General features: G+C 40.9%; 3 protein-coding genes across 4 annotated transcripts; all 3 read left to right on the top strand.

The window, feature by feature from the left end:
• Nucleotides 1-1,144: 1,144 nt before the first annotated feature.
• On the top strand, nucleotides 1,145-7,482 carry LOC101174031 (uncharacterized). The gene is made up of 11 exons (XM_023959199.2): nucleotides 1,145-1,288; nucleotides 1,643-1,700; nucleotides 2,826-2,840; nucleotides 2,920-3,050; nucleotides 3,708-3,843; nucleotides 4,007-4,291; nucleotides 4,661-4,999; nucleotides 5,078-5,262; nucleotides 6,304-6,405; nucleotides 6,486-6,584; nucleotides 6,694-7,482. Exons 2-11 carry the CDS (start codon nucleotides 1,649-1,651, stop codon nucleotides 6,907-6,909), a joined length of 1,560 nt encoding a protein of 519 aa, XP_023814967.1. The 5' UTR covers nucleotides 1,145-1,288; nucleotides 1,643-1,648; the 3' UTR covers nucleotides 6,910-7,482.
• Nucleotides 7,483-7,576: 94 nt separating this feature from the next.
• Nucleotides 7,577-14,360, top strand: prpf19 (pre-mRNA processing factor 19). Its single transcript, XM_023959198.2, has 16 exons — nucleotides 7,577-7,789; nucleotides 8,007-8,156; nucleotides 9,063-9,139; nucleotides 9,404-9,545; nucleotides 9,662-9,735; nucleotides 9,838-9,903; nucleotides 10,006-10,047; nucleotides 10,138-10,212; nucleotides 10,301-10,376; nucleotides 11,822-11,931; nucleotides 12,027-12,182; nucleotides 12,279-12,348; nucleotides 12,437-12,610; nucleotides 12,842-12,924; nucleotides 13,451-13,556; nucleotides 13,672-14,360. Exons 1-16 carry the CDS (start codon nucleotides 7,771-7,773, stop codon nucleotides 13,767-13,769), a joined length of 1,518 nt encoding a protein of 505 aa, XP_023814966.1. The 5' UTR covers nucleotides 7,577-7,770; the 3' UTR covers nucleotides 13,770-14,360.
• A 677-nt stretch (nucleotides 14,361-15,037) lies between these two features.
• Nucleotides 15,038-24,176, top strand: tcirg1b (T cell immune regulator 1, ATPase H+ transporting V0 subunit a3b). 2 transcript variants are annotated; one of them, XM_011480218.4, is made up of 21 exons: nucleotides 15,038-15,271; nucleotides 16,092-16,225; nucleotides 16,526-16,604; nucleotides 16,697-16,845; nucleotides 16,929-17,024; nucleotides 17,125-17,186; nucleotides 17,265-17,391; nucleotides 17,484-17,566; nucleotides 17,650-17,743; nucleotides 17,863-18,075; nucleotides 18,182-18,332; nucleotides 18,423-18,562; nucleotides 19,469-19,626; nucleotides 19,707-19,797; nucleotides 19,873-19,991; nucleotides 20,642-20,855; nucleotides 21,106-21,219; nucleotides 21,292-21,390; nucleotides 21,488-21,608; nucleotides 21,698-21,869; nucleotides 23,573-24,176. In XM_011480218.4, exons 2-21 carry the CDS (start codon nucleotides 16,109-16,111, stop codon nucleotides 23,664-23,666), a joined length of 2,493 nt encoding a protein of 830 aa, XP_011478520.1. In that variant the 5' UTR covers nucleotides 15,038-15,271; nucleotides 16,092-16,108; the 3' UTR covers nucleotides 23,667-24,176. The 2 variants fall into 2 exon arrangements, with proteins under 2 accessions (XP_011478520.1, XP_011478521.1); XM_011480219.4 differs by having other exon boundaries at nucleotides 15,070-15,271; nucleotides 21,295-21,390.
• The last annotated feature ends 517 nt before the right edge of the window (nucleotides 24,177-24,693 follow it).

Genomic DNA, 24,693 nt, shown 5'->3' with positions numbered 1-24,693 from the left:
ACTCCCCCTTCAGAATCACTCCTACCCCGTTTCTCTTCCTATCAACACCATGATAGAACAGTTTGTACCCTCCTCCAATACTACGTGCCTTGCTGCCCTTCCACCTTGTCTCCTGCACACACAGTACATCTACCTTCCTTCTCTCCATCATGTCTGCCAGCTCTCTGCCTTTCCCTGTCATTGTGCCAACGTTAAGAGTCCCTATTCTCAAACCTATGTTCCTGCCTTTTCCCTTCTCTCTCTGGCCACGGACCCTTCTGCCTCCCCTCTTTCTTCCACCAACAGTAGTCAAATTTCCACCGACACCCTGTAGGTTAACAGCATCGGTGGCGGTCGTTGTTAACCCGGGCCTCGACCGATCCGGTATGTCTAAAGTGTTGTGGATGATTCGCATGGTTATTTTGGCAATTTTTTACGCCGGATGCCCTTCCTGACGCAACCCTCTCTATTTATCCGGGCTTGGGACCGGCACAGAAGTTACTGGCTTGCAACCCCTGTGGCTAGATCATTATTGTTATTCTTATTAATGATAATAAGAATAACAATAATGATAATCAAGTTTATTTTTAAAGCACTTAATTTGTCCAAACAGACCTGAAGTTCTGCAAAATGACAGAGATATAAACATAAAAGGAATGGATTAAATAAACTAACCTTTACTTGGAGATACTTACATAAAAATATTGATTAGAATTGAATTGAATAGAACAGAACAGAACAAAATAGTATAGAATAGAATTATTTTGTCAATGTTAATGGTGTAATGGTTTCAAATTTACATCATTAGGAATCAGCTGCGAATTACTAATAATAGAACTAAAAGTAAATGGATTAATATTACATTTAAATAATGTTTTACTAATAGTCAACCGTGCAAATGTATATACTTTATAATTCTTTTATTTTTTAAGGTAAAATTGACAACCAGATTCTTTCTAATAATCACAGATGGATTTTCTGATTTCAAATAAATTCTTATAATGATCTTGGCTTTTTCTGTAGCTCATTCTTTCATTATCTAGATTTGTGATCCGTTCAATTGCAGCAACCTGCCCTTAGCGTATTTGTTTGCGCTTCATGTGCTCCTCTCCTGGCGTAAAAATCAGCGTCACGTGACATTATCTCCGTAAAAACTGCCCAGAATACAACCACGACAGGAGTGAGCGTGGTGGTGGTGGTGGGGGTTTACTGCTCATGCGCGCTCTGCAGAGGACGTTGTTATCCTACAATCCTCACAAACAGACGCGCGTCTCCAGTCGTAGATCTGATATTGCGACTCCGCTTGCAGGTGAGCTCCGTCAGTCACGCCGCGTGTGTGGGAATTTATCTGTCATGCCTTTAACTGATTGCTCGCTGTGTCTGTGTGGAGGTTAACCGAAGGCGAGCGGACGTCTAGTGCACTCACGTCATGATCGGACACACACAGTGATGACAGCTGATGCTTCGTATTTGTGTCTGCACGGATGTTTTATAGAATAATAATGTGGGTTTAAATCAGCAGAGACGCCATTCACCGCGGTTGCGGTCCCCCTGCCTCCTCCCTGCTGCTTGTTGATTGATGATCGGATGTGATGTGAGGTTCGGCTTGTTTCGGGCAGGAGGCTCGGGGTGAATGACAATGAACTGATGCTGTGTTTTACAGGAGAAGATGCCCCTTCCTCAGTTTCTTCTACTACTTTATTTAGCTCAAGCTGCAGCAGGTGAGCATTTGATGTCACAATTTTTATTCTTTTCTTTCAATAAATCTTGTTTTTGTGTGTTAGATAAAAAACAAGCCGATCCTTTAGTGTTCATTTAATACCTCTTTATCAAATAAAAAAAAATAATAATAAGTGTCAGCAGTTTGTGGCCTGAATGTATTTAAAAAAAATGTGAGTTTGCTGGCATACATTACCGGTACTTATTATTAGATAGGATAAAGTATGAATAAATGCGCTTATTTCATATCATATCATATTTTTTGGTTGCTGATTCGATTTATAGTCGATATCTGTTCATTTTAAACAATGCGATTCACTGATCTAAAATGGATCTTTAGTCAAAAATTCAATCAGTGTGACTCAGAGATAAATATCTGAACAGTACAGTAAAGTTTTCCAGATTCCTTGTATTTCTTGCAAGATAATCAAGTGAATTTAAATATGTGAATAAACACACATGTAAACAAGAATTAATGTCAAATCTATTCACATTTTAGTTTCCTAAAGCTCAGCCCTATGCTGTTTTTCACATCAAAATAATACAAACTGCATTATTAGAACATTCTATCACACTGTATGGTCACATGTCTTTGCTAAATTCAAAGCGTTTCCACACCTTGGACTGGAATGATAATTTGATCCTTTTTAGCTGCCATCACATATATGTTGTCCATGCCTCAATCTAAATCGCAATTTTCAAAATGAATAATCAAATGATTTTATAATGGTACAGGTTTATTGGATTAACAACTTGCCTCGTACAGATACATCTGGTTAGACCATAGAAATAGAAATCCATTAATAGTTACACGCCTGATGAATAATTTATATATTTCTTTTGTAAAGGAGGGTCTAAGGGCTGGGATGCCCGGTTTAATTTAGTTTTTTTTTTTAGTTTAGCAATCAGATATTGTATTTTATAACTGGTTTGATGATTTGTAGAATTAGTGAAGCCCGTTGAGAAAACTGTGTTTTAATATTGGGCTGTATAAATAAAACTGAATTGAAAAGCTGAATTGTATTTTCTGCTAATACAAGGATATTCAGATGAGTGTCATCCTTAGATATACATGAGCTGTTTATACCCACTGAAATACGATTACAATTACATCTCTTTACCGACAGGTTGGGAATTACTTGGTGAGTCTGAGGCATCATTTAATCATTCCATAAGAAACATTTTCACTTTTGCAGAGGTTGCTCACCTTTTCTCCTGCAGGTGAGAGGGAAAAAGTCCTGACGGTGTGCGTCGGGAAGGAGTTTCACCTGCCGGTGGACTCCACATCCAGAATTGTGACGTTCACTCCAGATAATAATGGACCAAGACAAGTCCTGCTGGAAAAGACCACTGTGAGTGTGTAAATACTCAACTATGTGTTTGTTGGTTATGAATGAGTCAGAGCCTTGCTTTCAATTACTGCCCTTTTCAACATGTAGAAACAAACATGATCACTTACTTTAAGTAGATTGTCTTTTCCTCAATACAAGTCGGTCGTTCTGTCCCCTTTGCTCAAAAGCAGCCCCAAACCATGATGCTTCCACCTCTGTGCTTCATAGTAGGTTCTGGCATTCTTCCTCCTGCAATGTGGAGTCATCTCAGTGTTGTTCAGGTCTACAATCTTGGCCTTGGTGTCCTTAGACAGCTCTTTGGTCTTGGTCATGGTGGAGAGGTTGCAGTCTCACTGTTTAAGGGTTTGGACAGTTGTTTTTGTACAGATATCCAGTTCAAACAGGTGACATTAATGCAAGTAACAAACGGATGATATAAGAGCTTCTGAAAGAAGAAGGAACTGCCCTGTGAAAATCAAATTTCTGTCTCACAATTGAATTGTATCTATAATGAACATTACAAACCAAAATCATCTTTTTAAAAGGCAAAACTTGCAGAATCTGTGACTTACAAACACATTCTTGCTCCACTGTACATAAGTAACATGAAATTACACTTCTTTTCACTAATTAAAACTCGTTGAAGAAAGTGTTTTGTGATTTTGTCCCCGATCACAGGTGAAGGATCCCCGGTTCGAGTGGACCAGAGATAAAACATTAGTCCTGAAAGAAGTGACTCACAGTGATCAGGGACTTTATGCAAACAAACTGTCTATTGGGTTCACCTATGAGACGGTTCATCTGATTGTTTCGGGTAAAATCTGTTTTCTTTTGTTTTGTGAATGAGTCTTTCTGTTTTCATTGCAGCACCTGAGCTTTGTATATGTTCATTAAATAGTTACAGTGTTAACTTGTGAAAATGATGATACTTCATACAGTAAAAAGAAATCGATATGTTCTGTCTTTTTATATTTCAGAATGTGTGAAACCCTACCGCAAACACTATGGGGAGACTTTTGAGCACAGCATCCCAGAAAATGGTTCTGTGCTGGAGTTTTCTCCTTGGGGTGTTCTGCCTGATGCCGAGCCAGTTGTGTTGTGGAACCGGACCAATCTTGAAACTGCTGAGACGGGCCGAGGGCGACTGCTGAGAGGGGGGAAATTCTGGGTGGCGGAGAGGGTCACACAAGCAGACCAAGGCAACTACACTGTGAGGGACGACAATGGGAAGGTGCTATCTCGCAGCACCCTGTCTGTGCGTGGTGAGCAGAGACACATCTGTTTTCTACACAGCCCTTGACATGACATAAAAAATATTTGTTCCCTCAAATTAAACATTTATGGCAACAAATTAGACTTTTGCAGAGACAAATTTGTATTTTATTAGCATTTTGTGGACACAGATTTTGTGCAGATATATTAACATCTTGTTGCACATATTAGCATTTTGTGGCACAAATTATTATTAGTACTAGTTATTGAAGACACTAAAATATTATTATTTTATTATTATTATTATTTAATGTAATGTCCAGGTCTCTGTCGTTTTCCGCAAATCTGATGAACAATTGAGGGTTTTTCTATGCTTTCACGCCTTCAAACCTTCTTGTGTGTTTGTTGGGAATCCGCAGGACACTCCTTCAATGTTACACGCTTCACCAAGGAGTCTTTGAGCCTTCCCTTGTATCTGCCGGTCCACCATGCCCATCTCACTTTTACCCCTGGACAAATTCCTGATGAATCATCCATGGGTCCCTTTGACCCTAAACCCCCTCGTGGCCCAGTGCAGCTGCTTCGCGAGGGCCACATAAACGACCACGACCTGCGGTACAGAGGACTCGTCTCTCTGAACCGAAACGGCTCCCTCATTGAAATCGTCATTACCAGACTCACGTCGAGGCATGATGGATTGTATGAAGTCAGAGACAAAAACGGCAACCTTGTGTCTGCCACCTACCTGCACATAATCGGTAAGGTAACACATTTCATAACCTTTCATTTGACCTGCTGTCTGACCTCTGTATTTTTTTTCTTTCTTCTTTTATCAGAGAAAAGGGGCGGGACCTGGCGAGCGCTCTTGAAGTCCATCACCGTTCCCTCTGGCATGTTTGTTTCGCTGGCTGGCTTCATTTTGTTCATGAAGCGATACCCAAACTGCAGCCTGTCACAGATCATCACTGGCATCAGGACAAACCACACCCCACCAGCCAACCCTCCAAGAGTTAACATCCAGGTGAGGAGAACCAGGCGGCAGTAACACAAACTTCTGTCATTTATTGCAAGAGTAAAAGGGCTTTACTGAGACTGAATTTGAGTGATGTTTCTAATGTACAATGAATTAGCTATTGCCTTTTCTCCCAGTATGTCATTTTACACTGTCCACGTGGGAATGGATTATGTATAGTCATCAGAAAATAGTAAGGTTAAGCATTTAACTAAAGCAAAAAGGATCTTATTCAGTGGAGAGCGGTCACGCCGCTAGGATCAGAAGTTTTCAAAATGTCTTTTATCGCAAAAATACCTTCCTCTTATGAACCACTTCTTTCCTCTTTTTGAATGAGCAGCGTCAGTGTCGAGGTTAGCTGTTCTGTTGTAGAACGTCTTCTTTCACTTCCAGAAATGTATCTTTAGAACCTGAAACAATCATTCATGAAACCAAGCAGCAAAAATAAATCTTGGATCTTTTTATCATTTTGAAATGCACCCCCCCCCCCCACGCACACACAAATGTTGATTTTTCAAAACAAATTAACTTGCTTCTTTTGTTTCTTTCCTCCATTTAAAATTCAACAATGACGAGATGTCCTAAACGTTCAATTTGATTGAAACATTCTCCAACCTGTATTATAATTATTTTCCAGCTGAATAAGATGACATGGAACATGTATCAAGAATTTAATTATCAAGACTTTTGGGCGGCAGTTTAGCTCAGGCAGTAGAGCAGGTCGTCCATTAACCGCAGGGTTGGTGGATCAATCCCAGCTGTTGCCCCCCGAGCGTGGCTAGTCTGCAGCTCACCGCTCCCCCCATGGGATGGGTCAAAATGCAGAGAAAAACTTCCCCATGGTGGGATAAATAAAGTGTTAATTTTAAACATTTAGAAGCTCCGAAATAGTTGTGCAACCTTTACCAGTAGTGGTGGAGGTTAAAATATGTGTCTGTTGTGTCTCCAACCTTTGAAATGCAAAGTTTTGCACCTGTATGTATGGGAAGGAAAAATTTTAAGAGTCCTATCTAGTGTAACTTTGTGCTGAATTATTGTTTGTCACTGCAGGACTACAGTCACACCCATCCACACCCTGCAGCTTATTACAGTTACCCTGAGCATCCTGGAACACCAAGAAAGTGGAGCCCAAGAGCGAGCCCTGCTCACACTGTAAGACCAATGAACGGAATCACAGAAGCCTAAACAGCTGAATAGAACTGAGTGTTTGAACATGTGGGTTTCATTTCTAGGATTACACTCCTGTCACGATAGGGGAACCAAGTTCTGAAAACCAGCAAGTACAGCAACGGACAGCTGGGGTCTCGCCCAGGCATGACAGAAGCACTGAGGTAAAACTCTGTCAGCCTTTTTTGGCTCATGTTGACATAAAATCAAAAGAAATAAAAACTACCCATGTGCCCCCCCCCCCCCACCCCCCACCCCCTGAATTCCCTCTAGGAGAACAAAGTGAATGAGAATGAAGAGAAGATTTCCTTTCCTGTGCCTGGAGCAACAGACTGCCTCCACTCCTCTGAGGACTGCGCTCAGTACCAGATTAAGAAGGATGGAGATGAAAAAAGGTGGAGCTCAGAGTTCTTTTCAACATTGCCACTGGACACAGACACCTCTGAATCCTGCAGCGTTTACACGTCAGAGAAACTGGACTTTTTATAAAACAGGTGCCAAAATGAGAAAAGAAGGACATTATAGAATGAACAAATAACAGTGAAGGACATTACTCAATGCAAGTTACAGTTCAAAATATTTTGGTAAACATAATCTTTGGATGCATGAATTTAGCATTGCATTTTCTGTCTCATGTTGCAGTGGTGGATTGTACTCTTAAGATCTCTTGCTGTTACCTACCTCCAGACCCTCAGGGCCACTGTTATCTGCACTGTGTTTACTGAGTGTCACCCTGTTTGCAAGTGTTGTATTATTTCTAGAGCTGCATAGAGTATTGACACTAAATATATATATTTCATACTCACTTAAACATTCTTCCACAGTGTTAATACATTTATAACCCAAACAACAATTATTGAATTAGTTATGATCTTATCTGTAACAGTGTAGTATTTGTTGCAGGTGTCATTCCTTTCAACTCAATGCAACTGTAAAGTGCTGTGAAATGTGCTTTTCCATTTGGTCTGCTAACCTTTGAACTTCATGAACAAAACATAAAATATTTCTATAACAAAAATTTAAAATAAACACGTGGTAAACAATAAATCCGTTTTATCTAAACACACGTAATCCAATTTTTAGTTTCAGATTACTAGTTTCCTGCTAGACACAGTAATCCAACGCATTGTTCATTTTAAGCACTAGGGGGCAGTGTGGAGACAACGTTCGAATTGCGTTTAGCAGACATTTCACGAAGAAGAAGAAGCTGGCTCATTTTATTGAGGCTATGAAAGGGCATAGCTTTTCTTAGTTTCAATTCAGTCATTATCGGTGCACACTAGCGAAACACAAGGTTGGAGTAAGCATATATTACTTTCCAGAGGAGACTATTTACACAGCGTTGGGAACATGTCTCTGGTTTGTGCAAGTAAGCTAAGTGAAAACCTTTGAAATGTGTGTGTTTAGCGAGGCGCCACGCAAATGCTACTAGTAACTAGCTAATGTAGCAGTTAGCGGCCATCAATGCCGCCTTTTATATGGAATTGCTTCCGTTCATTTTATGTTTGTTGCTTTTATTTACTTTTTAAAAAAGAATTTACTGATTTAGAATAGTCTTTCAAGCGGTTGCCACACCTTTATTTCAGTCTGCAACGAGGTTCCAGAGCACCCGTGCATCTCTCCGGTGTCCAACCATGTGTTCGAGCGCAGACTGATAGAGAAGTACATCGCTGAGAATGGGACGGACCCGATGAACGGACAGCCCCTGTCCGAGGAGCAGCTTGTGGATATCAAAGGTAAACGACACATCAGCCTATAATGGCGCAGGTTCAAGACCTTCGTCTTAAAAAGCAAATATCATTCATAACATATTGCATCTCTAAAGCACGTCAATTTACAAAATTTAAATAAATATATAAGAAAATTAAGCAAAGAAACAACGAATTTATGAAACCAAAACTATTGGAAAAACAATTTTTCACAAAGTATTTAAAAAAAAATGCCAGAAAGTTGATCAAAAAACAGCAGTAACAAATGGTGTGGGGGGGAAAAGTACTTTTTTGTTGTTTTTAAAAAATAGAGAAGGTCATAATAACATATTTATTAAATATCTATAGTAAAAAAACAAAAACTAATACACTGACACACACGCCTAACCTAAAAATATTGTTGTAGTATATTTGCAACACTTAATTAGTGGGCCTATAATCATGCTTTTCTTAAGCATTTCAGAGTAAACTATATCCATATAAATGACATATATTACCTTTGGAACACTAAAGAACAAATTATTTATGAAATATTAGTTATTTCAGCTCCTTTTCCTACCTGGAGGTAAGACTTTCGATCTCTGAGGCACTGGCTTTCGCTCCTTCCTTGTGGTTGCCGCCCATTTCATTTTGTTAACTTAGAGCTGGCCTCGCCAGTGTGTCTGCGTTTCGCCCACAAAAACAAACAAAATCCAAACTTGTAAAGATGGATGTATTGTGCATATAAAAGGTGGTTTGGGGGGTCTGGGTTTAGAGGAATGCTCAGAGCTTCGTCAATGGATCAAAATATGGCTTTGGGGTCGTTTTTCTTGAGGGCTTAACATTATGATTCACTTAAAGCTCAAAAAGTTGATTTTGCATGATAAGAAAACCTAATGTGGATACAGTGATTCTATACGGCTTTAGAAAATGTCTGCTTTAATTTCTTTGTAGTTACTCATCCTATTCGACCAAAGGCTCCATCTGCTACTAGCATTCCTGCCATTCTCAAGTCACTTCAAGACGAGTGGGTAAGTAGCATCAACGTATACAATGTTTTTAGTCATTAAAATATGAATAACAGTTCATTTTTACAATTGTGGCAGAATGGGATCATATCTTGTCAGTGGAATTGTCATTATTTAATGAAGAATGTGTTTTGGTCAAACAAAACGTCATGATCTGCGTTTGATGTGATGGGTTCCTTCTGGAATCCGCTTTTCAAAACGACCCGAAGTGGATTTTGAGAGATTCTCTGGTAAAAGTAACCTGACCCATTTTCTTTTGTGAATTAGGATGCTGTGATGCTTCATAGTTTCACCTTGAGGCAGCAGCTGCAGACGACTCGCCAAGAACTCTCTCATGCCCTTTACCAGCACGATGCCGCCTGCAGAGTCATCGCCCGCCTCAACAAAGAGGTCACTGCTGCAAGAGAAGGTCAGTGAAGTTTGCGTCAAATGCTATCTTACAAAGTGATTTTGAATGAAGAGTGTGTTTTGTTTATTCATAATTGGGGTTGTCTAATTGGCTCATTTGTTTGTCTTTTTTTCCAGCTCTTGCTACACTTAAACCCCAAGCTGGACTGGTGGCCCCTCAAGCAGTCCCTGCCTCTCAGCCAGCTGCTGCAGTAAAATTTGATTTATTTATTGAATTATTTTCCTTTAAAAAAAAGGCTTTGTATTGACTTTCATAACTCATCTGTCTAATAACTGTCAATATTGTGTTTCAGGGTGCTGGTGGAGAACCCATGGAGATCAGTGAACAGGTGGGAATGACCCCAGAGATCATTCAGAAGGTACGGCTTTCTTTAGTTTTAAAAACCATTCTACTTTGTAAAGTTTGTTTGTAGAAAGATTTTGTTCCTTTGGTCTATTTGACTGTTGTTGTGTGTTTGCAGCTTCAAGACAAGGCGACCATCCTCACCACAGAGAGAAAGAAGGTGCAGTATTGACTACAACCTAACAGTTTGTGGAGTCTTTATCTGTCTTGGTAGCGCCCAGTTCACCCTGTGTTTTTTTTTTATCTACAGAGAGGAAAAACTGTTCCAGAGGATTTGGTCAGAGCTGAAGATCTCAGCAAGTACCGCCAAGTTGCTTCCCACGCTGTAAGAAGAGATTCTGGAGAATCCAGAGGATGTAACTTTTTGTTTGGATTGCTTCATATTTGTGGTGTGACTTTGATATTTCCTGTAGGGTCTGCATAGTGCCAGTGTGCCTGGTATTCTGGCTCTGGATGTGTGTCCCTCTGACACCAACAAAGTGCTCACAGGTAAAGTGTCATTATTTTAATGTTGATTTAGTTTTAGGTGATTTTGTGTGCTTTTGTTTTGACTTTATGAAAACTGGCTGTTTAAGGTGCAGCGTTGTGAGTTTCACTCTTGTGCTGCTGCTTCTCCCTGACTGAAGCCTTTTTTCAGCACAGCACCCAGGAGAGACTTGAATTCAAAAGCTGAAAGGTGCAAGTGGAGCATCAGTGCTTTGTTTATAACAGGAGTTGCATTTTAAAAAATAACCCACAATATGTGAGATCTACAAAGTACTGGTATTCTTTTTTTTTTTTTTTTTTATGGGGGTGCCCACATTTTCTTTTTGGCAGGCAAGCTACTTTTGAGACGACAAGCTCCAAAAGAATTACCTACAGTATTTTGAGCTGAGAACCAGTGCAGTATTTTGTCTAAAATACTGTTTATGTACTAAAAATTCAAAAGCTACAGAGTAAGAGTATGCACATCTTTGTAAGGAGAAAGCCTTGTTGTGTGTATTAATATTATTTTTGTAGTAATACATAATTTGGAACACATAAGGCGTTCTGTTGTGAAAACAAAAAGCAGTGACTATTGCCCTCTATGTTCTGCTGTAAACCGTGTTGGAGAAGGTAGGACATTTGAAAAGCGCGGCAGGCTTAACCATGATTGAGCGAACAGCGGCCACTGGCCCGTGGACAGAGCTCCAGAAGCACATGCTTCACGACGACACTGCTGGCTTAGTGGGCTCAGATCCCCCGACCGGGCACAGGCGCCAAGACAGGACGGCTGGGTCAGACGGGGGGTCTCGGTCTCGCTCCAGGAGGCATGCTGGGCGACCCAGGCCTCACTAAACAGTCCGCGCACAGCGAGGCCGCTAGTGGCTCTCCAAACGCAGAAAGAATGTGCCGTACACACACGCATGTGCTGTATAAACGTATGGATGAGAGGATGTTTTTTTGACCGATCTACATGTCAATCAAATCATGCACTTCTCGGTGAGGAAGATGATTGACAGATTAAAAAAAAAAGTATATATATGTTTTTTGGATTATTTCTCTTTGATGGCTGGAGATCTACCCACATGTCCTTCAACATAATGAGCACTCCAGTTCTAGATGTTTTACGGCAGTAAATCCCTCACTTTCCTCAGACAGACATTCACATTTTCATACTTTTCTCTCTTGTTTTAACTCTCAAAGTTCAAACATCCATTGGGGAAAAAAAGTTCACTATAATAAATGAAAACAAAGGTTTATGTGAATTTGACAATCTGAACAAATTCTGTTGAGAAACGACACAGAAGAGATTGATTCACAAGTTCCCCAGCCAATCAGGACACAATGTGCTGTAAAAAAATAAAATTATACTCTTAAAATCTGCTGCTTAAATCTCCTCAACAGTTGAATAAATGTAGTGGTGGTGTTCTATGCAAAAAAGAGTTGATGTGCCTTTAACTCTGTTTGTTTAGGTGGAGCTGATAAGAACGTTGTTGTGTTTGACAAGAGTGAAGAGCAGATTGTGGCGACACTTAAAGGTCACACTAAGAAAGTGACCTCTGTCATTTACCACCCATCTCAGGTAAGTCTTCTGTTTCTTCTACTTACCTCTGTGAGCTAAAATGTCCTTTCATATCTTAATGGGAGGACTTTTCCGCTGCTTTCTGACCTGTCTAGTCTGTGGTCTTCTCGGCCTCTCCTGACACCACCATCCGCGTGTGGTCCGTCACCGGAGGGAACTGTGTGCAGGTGGTGCGAGCCCACGAGGCGGGCGTGACAGGTCTGTCTCTGCACGCCACTGGAGATTATCTGCTCAGCTCCTCTGAGGATCAGGTCTGTGTAGAGCCTCAACCCCAACATTGTGCTATCAAATGACAAAAATTGTGTTCCTCCGTTTAACAACATTGTGGGTTTTTTTTTTTTTTGCAGTACTGGGCCTTTTCTGATATCCAGACTGGTAAAGTCCTCACCAAAGTTACTGATGAAAGTGCTGGCTGTGGTAAGCGCCTTCTGAGTCCCTCTACCATCAGACTGCTGCTTGGACTCATCCTCCACATTTTGCCAATGTTTCCTTTTGGGTTCCACAGCTCTCACGTGTGCTCAGTTCCACCCCGACGGTCTGATCTTTGGAACTGGCACTGCTGATTCTCAGATCAAGATCTGGGATCTAAAGGAGAGAACCAATGTGGCCAACTTCCCCGGCCACTCTGGACCTGTGACCTCCATCGCCTTCTCTGAGAACGGATACTATCTGGCTACAGGTGAGGCACAAATGAAACCCTCCTCCTCCACACAGCACACGTGTACATTTTGATGAGTACACCATCGAGCTGTAATGATTCATGTTTTAAGCTTTTGAATATTAGAGATTGCTTCAATGTGACGGCAGTCTATATTCTGATTGCGTTTGTGTTGTGCAGTTGATTAGCAGAAGACTTTATGGGGATTTGTTGCCATGTTTTAATCTCCTGCATGCTTTTTTTTTACTGTAGGGGCTCAGGACAGCTCTCTGAAACTCTGGGATCTGAGGAAGTTGAAGAACTTTAAGACCATCACCCTGGACAACAACTACGAGGTACGAGGTTTCTCTCACACAATAACAGCAGTTAAAGGAGGAACGGCAGTTATTAGGATTATTTTTCTTCTGCATCCTGAAATTAGAAGTATTTGTGTTTACATACTCACCAATATTTCCAAAATGTCAACTTTAATGTATAACTTTTCAGCTTGTAAACTATTTCTAACTTGAGGACTGTATAATATACTGTATATATTAGGATGGTTTCGGGATAAATTCAAACTTTATTTTTAAAGCTATTTTTACTTTGTTGCTAACAGGATAAAAATATTTTTCTAACTTAAAAAAACAAAGCAAACCTACACATTTACCGAAAAAAAGTAGGAATTAAGACACAATGCCTCTAATCCCCGCCCCTCCCCCCACACATTCAGCGTGGAGAAACCATAAATGACCATTAAATAGAAATATAAACAAACATCTGGCTTGATGTTAAAGTGAGGAAATGTATTATACCCTGTTTTTTTTATTTTATTTGCATAGGGAGCTCATGAGCTGCATCTTTTTCCTGTTTGTGTTTCAGGTCAAGTCCCTTGTGTTTGATCAGAGCGGTACCTACCTGGCCGTTGCAGGAACTGACATTCGTGTCTACATCTGCAAACAGTGGTCTGAAGTACTCAACTTTACAGGTGAGGGGTGAAGAAGCAGTTACTTAATCAAAATATTTAGCTGCTTTTTGTTCTTGAAATGACTTTTTTCCTTGAGAAAGGAATACATCATTTATGTGTTTGTTTTCACTAATAGACCACACTGGACTGGTGACTGGGGTGGCCTTTGGAGAACATGCCAAGTTCCTGACATCCGCAGGAATGGACAGAAGTCTCCGATTTTACAGTTTGTAGAGGATTTACGTTGCCAGCTGAGGGGGGGATGATGATGGTGTGATCTGCGTGTCTGAGCTGATTCTGTCCTGGAAATAGTCATTTTTAGAAATAAGGCAACTTTTTTTTAGTGTGTTAGTTCACATGTTTGGAAGAGATTATATGAAACCATCTTCCATTAATACCACAGCCGCATAATAAGAACATGCTTATTGACTTTGATGGTTTAAAAAAAAAGTACATTTTGTTTTGCTGGAACAAAAGCTTAAACTATTCCTGTTGTCAGTGCCAGCTGTTTTATTTGATTACACATTTTTCTTTTTTAATTAACTTGTCAGAAGAGGGGGTTTTATAGCATATTGTACAACTTCACATTGTAATTTGTCAAAAATGAATTGATAACCTACTTAGCTTTATGCACAGCTTCAATGAGGTAAAACATCCTGAAAAAGAGGAAGACTTTGTTTTTTTTTTGTTTATTTTGCCATCCAAAGTTTCATTCTCATTTTATTTGTTCAGTTTAAACCTTTTTCCTGTATTGCTCATTAAACAGCATTGTACTTGTTGCAGCTCTGCCTTTGATAAAATAAAAATATTTTTTTTTCAAATGAATTAATTTGTTGGCTTTACTTAAAAATGTGGAGAAATACCATAAATAATGTGTTGGACACAAATTGCACGTTAGTGAGAAATATTTTGCGTCTTTCCTACAATTCATTTTCTAGCAAGATTGTTTTTGTATAAAGAAATTCAGTAATAAACTTAGAATTGCATAACTAAAGACGGTGCAGAAAATTAAGTGGGGAGATTTTTTTTATATATGTGAATAATAAAAAGGCAATAATGCTTTGCAAAATTAGATTTCAGTGAAAATCTAGGGACTTGAACTGAAAACATCAGGGGGGTGAAGAATTGAAGAAAAGCCTTTTTCTTTTTTGAACATTCACAAGATCAACATTTGTTTTCTGCTAAGTTCAGGTGGATATTTGTATGAATTTAATATAGCTAAATAAATACTTTCAGTAAGAAAATGTGTAATTGTATAATGTACACATTATGACGTCATCAAGGTGCAGAACATAAGTACTTTAAATGTACTTTCACTTGCTTCACAGAAGTTTCTATCATTCTATGTCTTTATGATTATCTTTTTTACATTTATTTATCAGTTTTGCAGTTTATATTACCAATGTGCGAATATAAATTAAAAATAAAAGAAAATCCAGCAAAACATAAAAAAGGAAAAAAATCCTGCAACATATTAAACCACGAAGTAGCCGGCAGAAACCAGCTAACATCAACGGAAAGCTCCACCCCTTCCGCCCGGTCGACAGAAGGAGGTGCGTCACGTGCGCGCTCGGTAACGTGACATCGTCAATCGGGAAGTGCCTCCACAGGACAACAAAACTTCCCGCAGACACGGTTTGTCCCTGAAGGTTCATAACGGTTTCTTCGTCCGAACTGGGTCGGACAACCAAAAGGAGGCCAGAGAAGACCTCCAGAGGAATTCAGGAGACGAGCGGGTGAGAGGTTATCAGCCAGTTGGCTGGATTTTCTTGCTAATTGCGCGCGCGCGGATCTATAATCATGATTTGTCAAATTTTGTCAGATCAATTTTTGTTTGCTCTGCTTTCCCCCATAATTTCCATTTTTACCCGTCAAATTGTCGTATATGTTTTTTTTTAACTTACAGATTTCATTTCATTTTGACGAAGTCCCGCTAAAATCTAAAGTTTTTCCAAAAGTAAATCAATGTTGACACAAGGCGACCTCATTTTTAGGTCTCACCGTCACGTGAACGAGGGTTTTTCTCAAAATCCAAATTGAATTTATCCTCGTGTATTCCTGGTTTCACTTTATGTTGGTTGTTTTAAACTACCCATTTTATTTCTCCCTTTTGTCTACTAACTAGTTTTGTAACGTAGTCAGTTAACTATACTTCTTCTAACTACGTTCACCCTGTAAACCTAAATCCCATCAAACGGAGTATAAAGCTAACTAGAGGTGGTGTGTACCTGATGATTAGTATAATTTATAATCAATTGAGAATTTCTACATTTGTCAAATTGCATTGAAAAAATAAATAAGATGACACGGCTGTGCAAGAATGGAATCCCCACCTGATCATTAGTCAGAAGATAGATTCTTCCTCTTTCCACTAACTGCTTCATACTTTGAAGTTCCAGATTTACCTTTTAATAAATGTGACCTTTATGCTGCTTTTTAGATTGTTTCTCCAAAATAAAAATATATTTTTTCTGTCTCCAAAGAACAGAGTTGTGGCTTCTTGATCAAAGTTGGAAGAAAAGTATTGATTTGTTTTTTCATTTTCTGATCATTTAGGACCTGGCTGCCAAGCTATGGGTTCCATGTTTCGTAGCGAAGAGGTGTGCCTTGTGCAGCTCTTCCTCCAGTCCGGATCGGCCTACAACTGTGTCAGTGAGCTAGGAGAGCTGGGCCTGGTGGAGTTCAGAGATGTAAATGCTTTTAAATCACCCCCCCCCCCCCCCGCGCTCTTTGTCTTATGGTGCAAAGATCAGGGAGTTGAGTGGAATTTGTTCTAGGATCTTTGAGTAACAGATTGGTTTCAAGTCTGTTTACAAGTCTTCTAGTTCATTCTGCAGTGAACTGAGAAGCCATTCTGAGTTTGTTGTACAACAAAACATGTCATGCTTGAAGTCACCGAAAACCATAATCAAATTGCAACTTTTTTTCTTTTGACAAAACACAAAAATATTTTTGTTTCATTCGTTCTTCTTCTCTCCCTGATGTCTCAGTTGAATCCCAACGTGAATGCTTTCCAGAGGAAGTTTGTGGGTGAGGTCAGACGATGCGAGGAACTTGAGAAGACGTTTAGTAAGTCTTGACTCATTCTTTCTTTTTTTTTCTTTCTTAGTTTTGTTCCAATCTTTATTGACTCTTTCTGACATTCTTTGTCTGGCATTCAGCCTTCCTGGAGCAGGAGATCAGTCGCTCCTTGTCTCCGCCCCTGCAGGGTCCTCTTCCTCTCCCCTGCCCAATGCCCTCTGCCCCGCAACCACGTGAGCTCATCACCATAGAGGAGGAGAGCGAGAGGTTAGCCAGGGAGCTCAGGGAGGTGAGAATGAGCTGTGTTGATGATGCAGAGCATCACCAGACAAGGACATCAACTCATAGGAAATTGGGGTTTTTTCCTAACAGGTTTCCAGGAATAGAGACAGCCTTCGGGCCCAACAGACCCAGCTCAGTCAATACAAAGGAGTTCTGAACAAAACGCACTCAATCACAGCTTCACATGTAATTGGCATCCAAGTATTTTAACACTGTTTTTTACTCTCTTCATTTGCTCTTTGAAAAAGAGAAACCAAAAGTAAAAATTCTACTTTGACTGTCGCAGGCTCCGCCCCCTGCACTCGAAAGCCACGGGCTGTTTGACAACCGGCAAGATGTCCGTCTCAGGTATGTCCTTTGCTTTTTTCCCATATTAACTTTGTTAATCCAGCCGTGACACGTTTCTCTGCATCTCCTCTTCCTCAGTTTTGTTGCAGGAGTGGTGCACCCTTGGAAGGTGCCCTCGTTTGAGCGGCTGCTTTGGAGAGCGTGTCGAGGATACATCATTGTGGATTTCAGGGAGATGGACCAACGGTTGGAACACCCAGACACAGTGAGAGCTTGCAGAGAGAGGCTGTGATTGACAGATGAACTGCCGTTTGAAACATGTGATGGATCACAGCCTGACTTCTGTTTATTTGTCAGGGAGAAATGGTGCAATGGACTGTGTTCCTCATTTCTTTCTGGGGAGACCAGATTGGGCAGAAAGTTAAGAAGATATGTGATTGGTGAGGAAGTGTTTGCATTTTATCTTATCATGTGGTTCACTTTTACAAAAATGTAATGTGGTTTTCGCTCCCTGTCCTCGTAGCTTCCACACGCAGACATTTGCATATCCTGAGAGCCCAGCTGAAAGAGAGGAAATTCTGCAGGGCCTTAATAGCAGAATTGAAGACATTAAATCAGTGAGTGGAGAGTTTTGGGTTTTACTTTTATCGCACCAAGTATTGAACTTTTTCTTCTTAATAAACGTGGTTTCTTTATAACTCTAGCTGGTATTTCACTTCCCCTTTTCTATGACCAGGTGCTGTCTCAGACTGAGGCCTTCCTGCAGCAGCTGTTGCTGCGATCAGTTGCCATTCTCCCCCAGTGGAAGGTGCGGGTCCAGAAGTGCAAAGCAATCCAGATGGTGTTGAACCTCTGCAGCCCGTCTGTCACAGACAAATGTCTGATTGCCGAGGCCTGGTGTCCCACTGCCAAGCTGCCAGAGCTGCAGAGCGCCTTGAGGGAGGGAGGGGTGAGATGACGCAGTCGACATGTCCAGCAGCAACTTAATGAGAGGCACACATTAGTAATCATGTCTTTCTTTTTCCAACCCTCCCTCTTTTACTTTGTGTCCCCAGAGGAAGAGCGGCAGCGGGGTTGACTCCTTCTACAACCGCCTGCCCACTTCTACTCCCCCTCCAACTCTGTTTCCCCTCAACTCTTTCACAGCTGGCTTCCAGAACATTGTTGATGCCTACGGAGTAGCCGGCTACCGCGAAGTCAACCCAGGTACTTCACCAAGAGACTCTCCTAAAATGGAACAAAACCATTTTCAAGTATTCCTCTGGTGTATCTAAATATCGGTCTCCAACTTTGCAGCGGTGTACACTATAATTACGTTCCCCTTCCTGTTCGCCGTCATGTTTGGGGATGTGGGTCATGGGATTCTCATGTCCCTGGCTGCCCTCTGGATGGTCCTTGAGGAGAAGGACCCCAAACTCAAGAGTAGTAATAATGAGGTTGGTCCAGCAGGAGGGAAATGTCTGCTTCAGCTTCATTCTCAAAATGGTCTAAAGCGCAAAAAACAACAAAAAACCTATCAAGTTCTAAGTTGAGGTGTTTCATGTCTACAGGATTACTAATTCACGTTCCAGGGCGGTTCCTTCCTGTGACCAATATTACATATCAGTTGTCCCAAGCCTTTTTCAGGCCATGGACCAGTTTGATGTGACGGGCCGGCCTGTTAAGAGGCAGACGTCCAATGTTTATTTATTTTTTAAGCCACCAATTTCCCTTTACTTTTAGAGGTAACGTTTATCTTCATCTTTTGTAAAATGTCTGCAGCTGCTTTTAACCATTTTTGAACATGAGATTTTATTGAGGAACCATGAAAATCTGATAAAGCAGCATTCAGCCTCCTCTGACTTTTAGAGTGCTATAGATAAATGAACACAAAAAAAAACAACCTGCCCTAAAACTGATTTATTTTTATTAACAAACATGCAAATCCACCGTTTGAGCAACTTTATTAGCAGCCTCCTGGTAACATTAGACAGCCCGTTGTTTTAGCGGTTTTGGTGTTTGGGAATAACTGTCACAGTGAATCCAAAAACATTTGTTTTTTGTTTACTTTGCTAACTTGGAGGTTTCAATTTAGCGGTCGGTGGAGCCGCTTTAACAAAGTACCGGATGGATTTTCAACATGTGACCGAATGACTCGACATGCGACAAGAATGAGTCTGATGTAGTGGAGAGAATCCAATAGTTTTCCAAAGAAAAACTTACTTCAGAATCAGTTTATTAATAAAAGTTTCTTTTTTGTGGCGCACATACCAGTACTGTTCTGCGCCACAGGGGCTGGGGACCATTGAACTATATGACACAATGGAAGCTCTGTGTAAAGACTGGCATCATGTTTGCTTCAGATCTGGAAGATGATGTTTGGAGGAAGGTATCTGATTCTCCTGATGGGACTGTTCTCCATCTACACCGGCGCTATTTACAACGAGTGTTTCAGCAGAAGTCTGAGTACCTTCGCCTCAGGGTGGCACGTTGGCCCCATGTTTGACAAGAACATATGGAAGTGAGGACAGATCACACATCGCTGCGAGTGTTCTCATCCACTCCATTCTGTCTCATTGCTTGTTTCTTTGTTGCTTTCAGTGCATCAGTTCTAGGGGGGAACAAGTTCTTGAGCATGGATCCTGTTGTGTCCGGTGTTTTCACCAGCCCATACCCGTTTGGAATTGACCCAGTATGACACTCGCCCCCTTCTAATGACAAACAAACATGTAGCATTTGTCTCATTTGTGTTTATTTTTGTTGATAGGTTTGGGGCATGGCTAACAACAAACTAACCTTCTTAAACTCCTACAAGATGAAGATGTCAGTCATCATCGGCGTCATACACATGACTTTTGGAGTCTGCTTGTCATTCTTCAACTACTGGTTAGTGAGCAGCCTTGGCTTTTTATGGTTATCTCTTTATTTCTGTGTTCTTCACCTTAGGGCTGGGCGGTTAATCGATTTTATCAATAAAGTCAAAAAGCTGTTCTAAAGATTTTTTTTTTCTTTAAATTTGGGTTTTATTGTTTACTTTCTTGGGCTTCTGTTTGGAGTAAGGTCAGCAAGCCCGTTTCTCGCTACGCGCAGACGCCAAAATGGCAACTAGCAAAGAGGAGCTTTTACCCACAGAAGCAAACCGTTGAATTTAGAATTGGAGTAATAAAATCCTACGCTGCAAAATCTGTTTGAAGGTTGTTTGTTTGAACGCCTGAAACAGAGACTCAAGGTACTCAAGCTAGCGGCAGCTCACAAAAAACCTGCTGCACTGTTCTAGCCTTTTTTTTGGTTGTTGCTTGTTTTTAGTTGCAGTTCATATCCAGGCCAACTTCGGAAGGATATGCTAATATAAAATAGCTTGTGTTAAATAAAGTCAGTCATTTGTAAATTTTGTTTGAGAAAGTAAAAGGAGGAAGAACAAAATTTGGAAAACAATTTTGGCCTGAAAAATCAGAGGGATTCTTTTTTGGTTCTATCGCCCAGCCCCATTTGACCTGTTTTTGTCTCATAAAGTTTTCTTTCTTTTTCTTTTCCAGGCACTTTAAAAAGATGAGCAGCGTGTTCTTTGTTCTAATCCCAGAGCTGTTCTTCATGCTGTGTCTGTTCGGTTACCTGGTGTTCATGGTGGTCTTTAAGTGGATTGCCTACACCCCTGCTCAGTCCAAAATTGCTCCCAGTATTTTAATCCACTTTATAGACATGTTCCTCTTCACTGACAACCCAGACAACCCGCAGCTTTTCAAGGGACAGGTGGGCACAGATTTTACTATCTGCCAAACTGGGTTTTATTTTGTTAAAAGCATTTTTTCCATTTCCAATAAGCAATTTTTTTTACTACCGTTTCCTGCATGATAAAGATGAAGAAGCAGCAGAATATAATTATCCCATAGTTCATCTGAAATGGTCACTTTTACGGCTCTGCCGTGAAACAGGCAGACATTGTTGAAATGCCAGCAAGGCTGCAGCTGAACATTTGCTCTCCTGTTGTGCTTTTGTGTAGCTGGTGGTGCAGAAGGTTTTGGTAGTGCTGGCTCTCTGCTCAGTCCCGGTCCTGCTGCTGGGGAAGCCCATGTGTCAGTACCTCACATTTAGGAGGAGACGACGACAACCCTTGGTGAGTTGACTTTTGCTCAAACAGACCTGTTCACGCACAACAAAACCGACTTTCCCTGCTTTGACTTTGCAGCAGCACCAGGAGGAAGACAGACGCCCGCTGGTGACGGAGGACGGCTCTGTCAACACTCGCCAGGGGGAGGTGGAGGGTGGAGCTCCAGCAGAAGAGGAAGTAAGAGAAGACATGAGTCAATTCATTACACAGATTTAATTTGGCCACTGGTGCCCCTGTGATTCTCATTTACTGATTTGATTTCTGCGGCTTGCAGGAGTTTGATGTTGCTGATGTGTTCATGCATCAAGCCATCCACACCATAGAATACTGCCTGGGCTGTATATCCAACACAGCGTCTTACCTTCGACTCTGGGCCCTCAGTTTGGCACATGCACGTCAGTTAGATCACACTGAATTGCAACCTACGTTCTCTCTGACATCTGCACACTCATCACTGTGTTTTTGTGTGTGTTTGTTTTGACAGAGCTGTCGGAGGTGCTCTGGACGATGGTCATGCACATAGCGCTGAAATGGCCGGGCTACCTGGGCTCTGCCATTCTAGTCTTGATTTTTGCCTTCTTTGCAGTGTTAACGGTTTCCATCCTCCTAGTTATGGAAGGCCTCTCAGCTTTCCTGCATGCTCTCCGTCTGCACTGGTAAGGAGAAGACGGCTTCATGTTTACAGTGCACTAGTTGTTCCACTTAAAAGATGAGAGAGGTCTGCAATGTTCATCCTAGAGACACTTCAGCTGTGAGAAACAAAAAAGAAACCAGGAAATCACTGGATCACAGGATCTTTTTAAAGCATTTATCAGAAAATGAGTATTTACAGTACTTAATAACCAAAGTTCTCCTAAAGTTAACCCTGGTTGTCAATTGAATTGTGTACAGAAAAACTTGATCCGATTATAACAAACATTTCCATTCGACACACTTTCGATCGGAATAAATCCTTTTAACACAAACTGTCCCAAAGCCGCTCCTCTGCTCGGAGACACGGTTCTCCTGAGTCCGGCAGTTTGCTCACGCAGACCAGCCGTACAAACTGCGGTCCAAATCCTCCTCTGGAATGCACACGGTAACAAAGCACCTTCCCCTGCCTGCAAACACGAAGCTACGAGTCCGGCTGCTCTGCTCAGAGACGCGGTTTGCTCGCGCGGAGCAGCCGGCCGGTCCCGTTTGCGCTGCAAAGCCTCTTCTGGAGCGCCACACCGGCTAACGCAGGACGTAAAACCCACACCGGCTAACGCAGGACGTAAAACCCACACCGGCTAACGCAGGACGTAAAACCAGCGCAGTAGTGAGCCACGAACAGAATCAACTGTTTATATGCACCACAATCGGATCAACAATTGGCATAACCCACCTATCTCGATCTGAAGGTCTTCACAAGGTCAACACACACTGTTTCATTCTTTCATGAATTTTTTGGGACTGTTGCTGGGCAACAGACTTCCGGCGTCCTGCATATATTGGACTGAGGTCCAGAGACTTGCTAGACCCCTCCAGAACCTTAAAATGCTTTTTATGTAGCCAATCGTTTGTTGTCACAGCAGTGTGTTTGGGATCATCGTCATGCTGGAAGATCCAACCGCGTTTCATCCTCAACGTTCTCGCTGATGGGAGGTTTAGGTCCAAAATCCCTCCATGCGTGGCCCCATTCATCCTTTCTTTAATACGGCTCAGTCATCCTGTTTCCTTTTGCAGTAAAACAGCCTCAAACTATGATGTTTCACAGTGGGCATGGTGTTCTTGGGATGCAACTGAACATTCTTTTCCCTCTAAACACGAGTGGCGTTTATAGCAAAATGTTCCATTTTGGTCTCATCTGACCACATGACATTCTCCCAATCCTGCTCTGGATCATCCAGATGGTCTCTACAAGGTTTAGATGGGCCCGGACCTGTGCTGCTTTAAACTGGGACCTTTGGAGCTCTGCAGTACAATCTTGTCCCTGGAGTCCTTTGACAGCTCTTTGGTCATGGTGGAGAGGTGTCATTCTGACTGTACAAGGGTGTGGACAGGTGACTTTATACAGATAACCAGTTCAAATAGGAACCATTAATACAGGTGACAAATGGAGGATAGAAATAAGGAACAGGTCTGTGAGGAACACAAGTTTTGCTTGCTTGTTGGAGCTTAATTTTCATTTTATGCAGCAATATACAAACAAGAATCATGCAATCTGATTTCCTGATTTTTGTTTGTTTGTTTATTTCCCATTCTGACTCACAGTGGAAGTGTTTCATGATGAACATCACAGACCCCTGATCATTTTTACTGAAGTATGAATAAGCTGTAAGGTGAACAGTAACAGAAAAACATTTACATTTCTTGATGAAGCTTTTCTCTGTTCCAGGGTGGAATTTCAGAATAAGTTCTACAGCGGAAACGGCTACAAACTCGTCCCTTTCTCCTTCACATCTTTGGTCCACGCCTCTTCAGCGATATGATTGTAATCCAGTTAAATGAGGAAACTCTGGATGTCTCAATGATACCCAGCTGCCTTTCAGCTACCAAATGGTTTAATGAACTTGCACAATAATCCTGAACGACTGTTATTTTTGCATTACTAGCTTAAGTCACTGTGCTATGAATTCTAACAATATTGAATAGAAAAATATCAAATTTTGTATCCCGATGATAATTATTTTACTCCGTATCCTGTAATTATGGAGCCTGTGAGAAGGGATCAGTTCTTTTAAATGGACGCGCTCGTTTTACTGGTCTGCATGACTAAAGTTATTAAATGCTTATGTATTAATTATTATTGCGCCATGGAGGTGGAAAGAAGTTTATGGCAAAATTGTGTTTGCAGTTTTGAGTCCAAAACTTTGAGAGAAGCATGGTGATGCTTTTGCCTGATGATGAATCGAACATTTTGGCAGAACCCTCTACCTTGATTTATCAAATACTGTCTTTTTTTCAGTCAAATTAAAAAAGCAATTTTGTTTTAAAGATAACTCTCTTGTTTATTTCTAAATACCCATGCAAAATAAATCTGTAATCAATCAATAATCGTGGTTTTGCACAAATTTCACACTAGCTTTTATAAAAGGTTCAGATGAAGGATGAACCTTTCAAAAACTGTTCAGACCAATGGTACTGACCCACTAAACAGTATTTGCATTAGAAATAGGTGATTTGATACTAAATCTGTACTTCAGATGCAGAAGAAAATAAGATCTACTCCCAAATATAGTTTAAAGGCAAAGAGTTTAAAGTATTTTGTGAAATCGTTTCAAAAGAGTCAACCTTCAAGACTTATGTGGACATCTTAAAATAACAAGAAATAGCATTTAACTCACCGTTACATCTTTTTTTTAATCCAAAATGACATTTATTTGCTATAGAGGTGCTTGTTAATTTTTTTTTTTTACAGGTAAGGCAGATGATGAAGCAAATACAGTTGAAAATGTTACTTCATTTAGACATTTCATTGATGTTTAGCAGATGTGCAAGTTTTATTTTGGCCACCTG

Source organism: Oryzias latipes, chromosome 10 (assembly GCF_053564925.1).
Source record: "Oryzias latipes strain Hd-rR chromosome 10, Olatipes_Hd-rR_3.1".
Classification (NCBI taxonomy): Eukaryota; Metazoa; Chordata; class Actinopteri; order Beloniformes; family Adrianichthyidae; genus Oryzias; species Oryzias latipes.
Note: the sequence above shows the minus strand (reverse complement) of the source record. Positions and strands in the feature narration are given on the sequence as shown.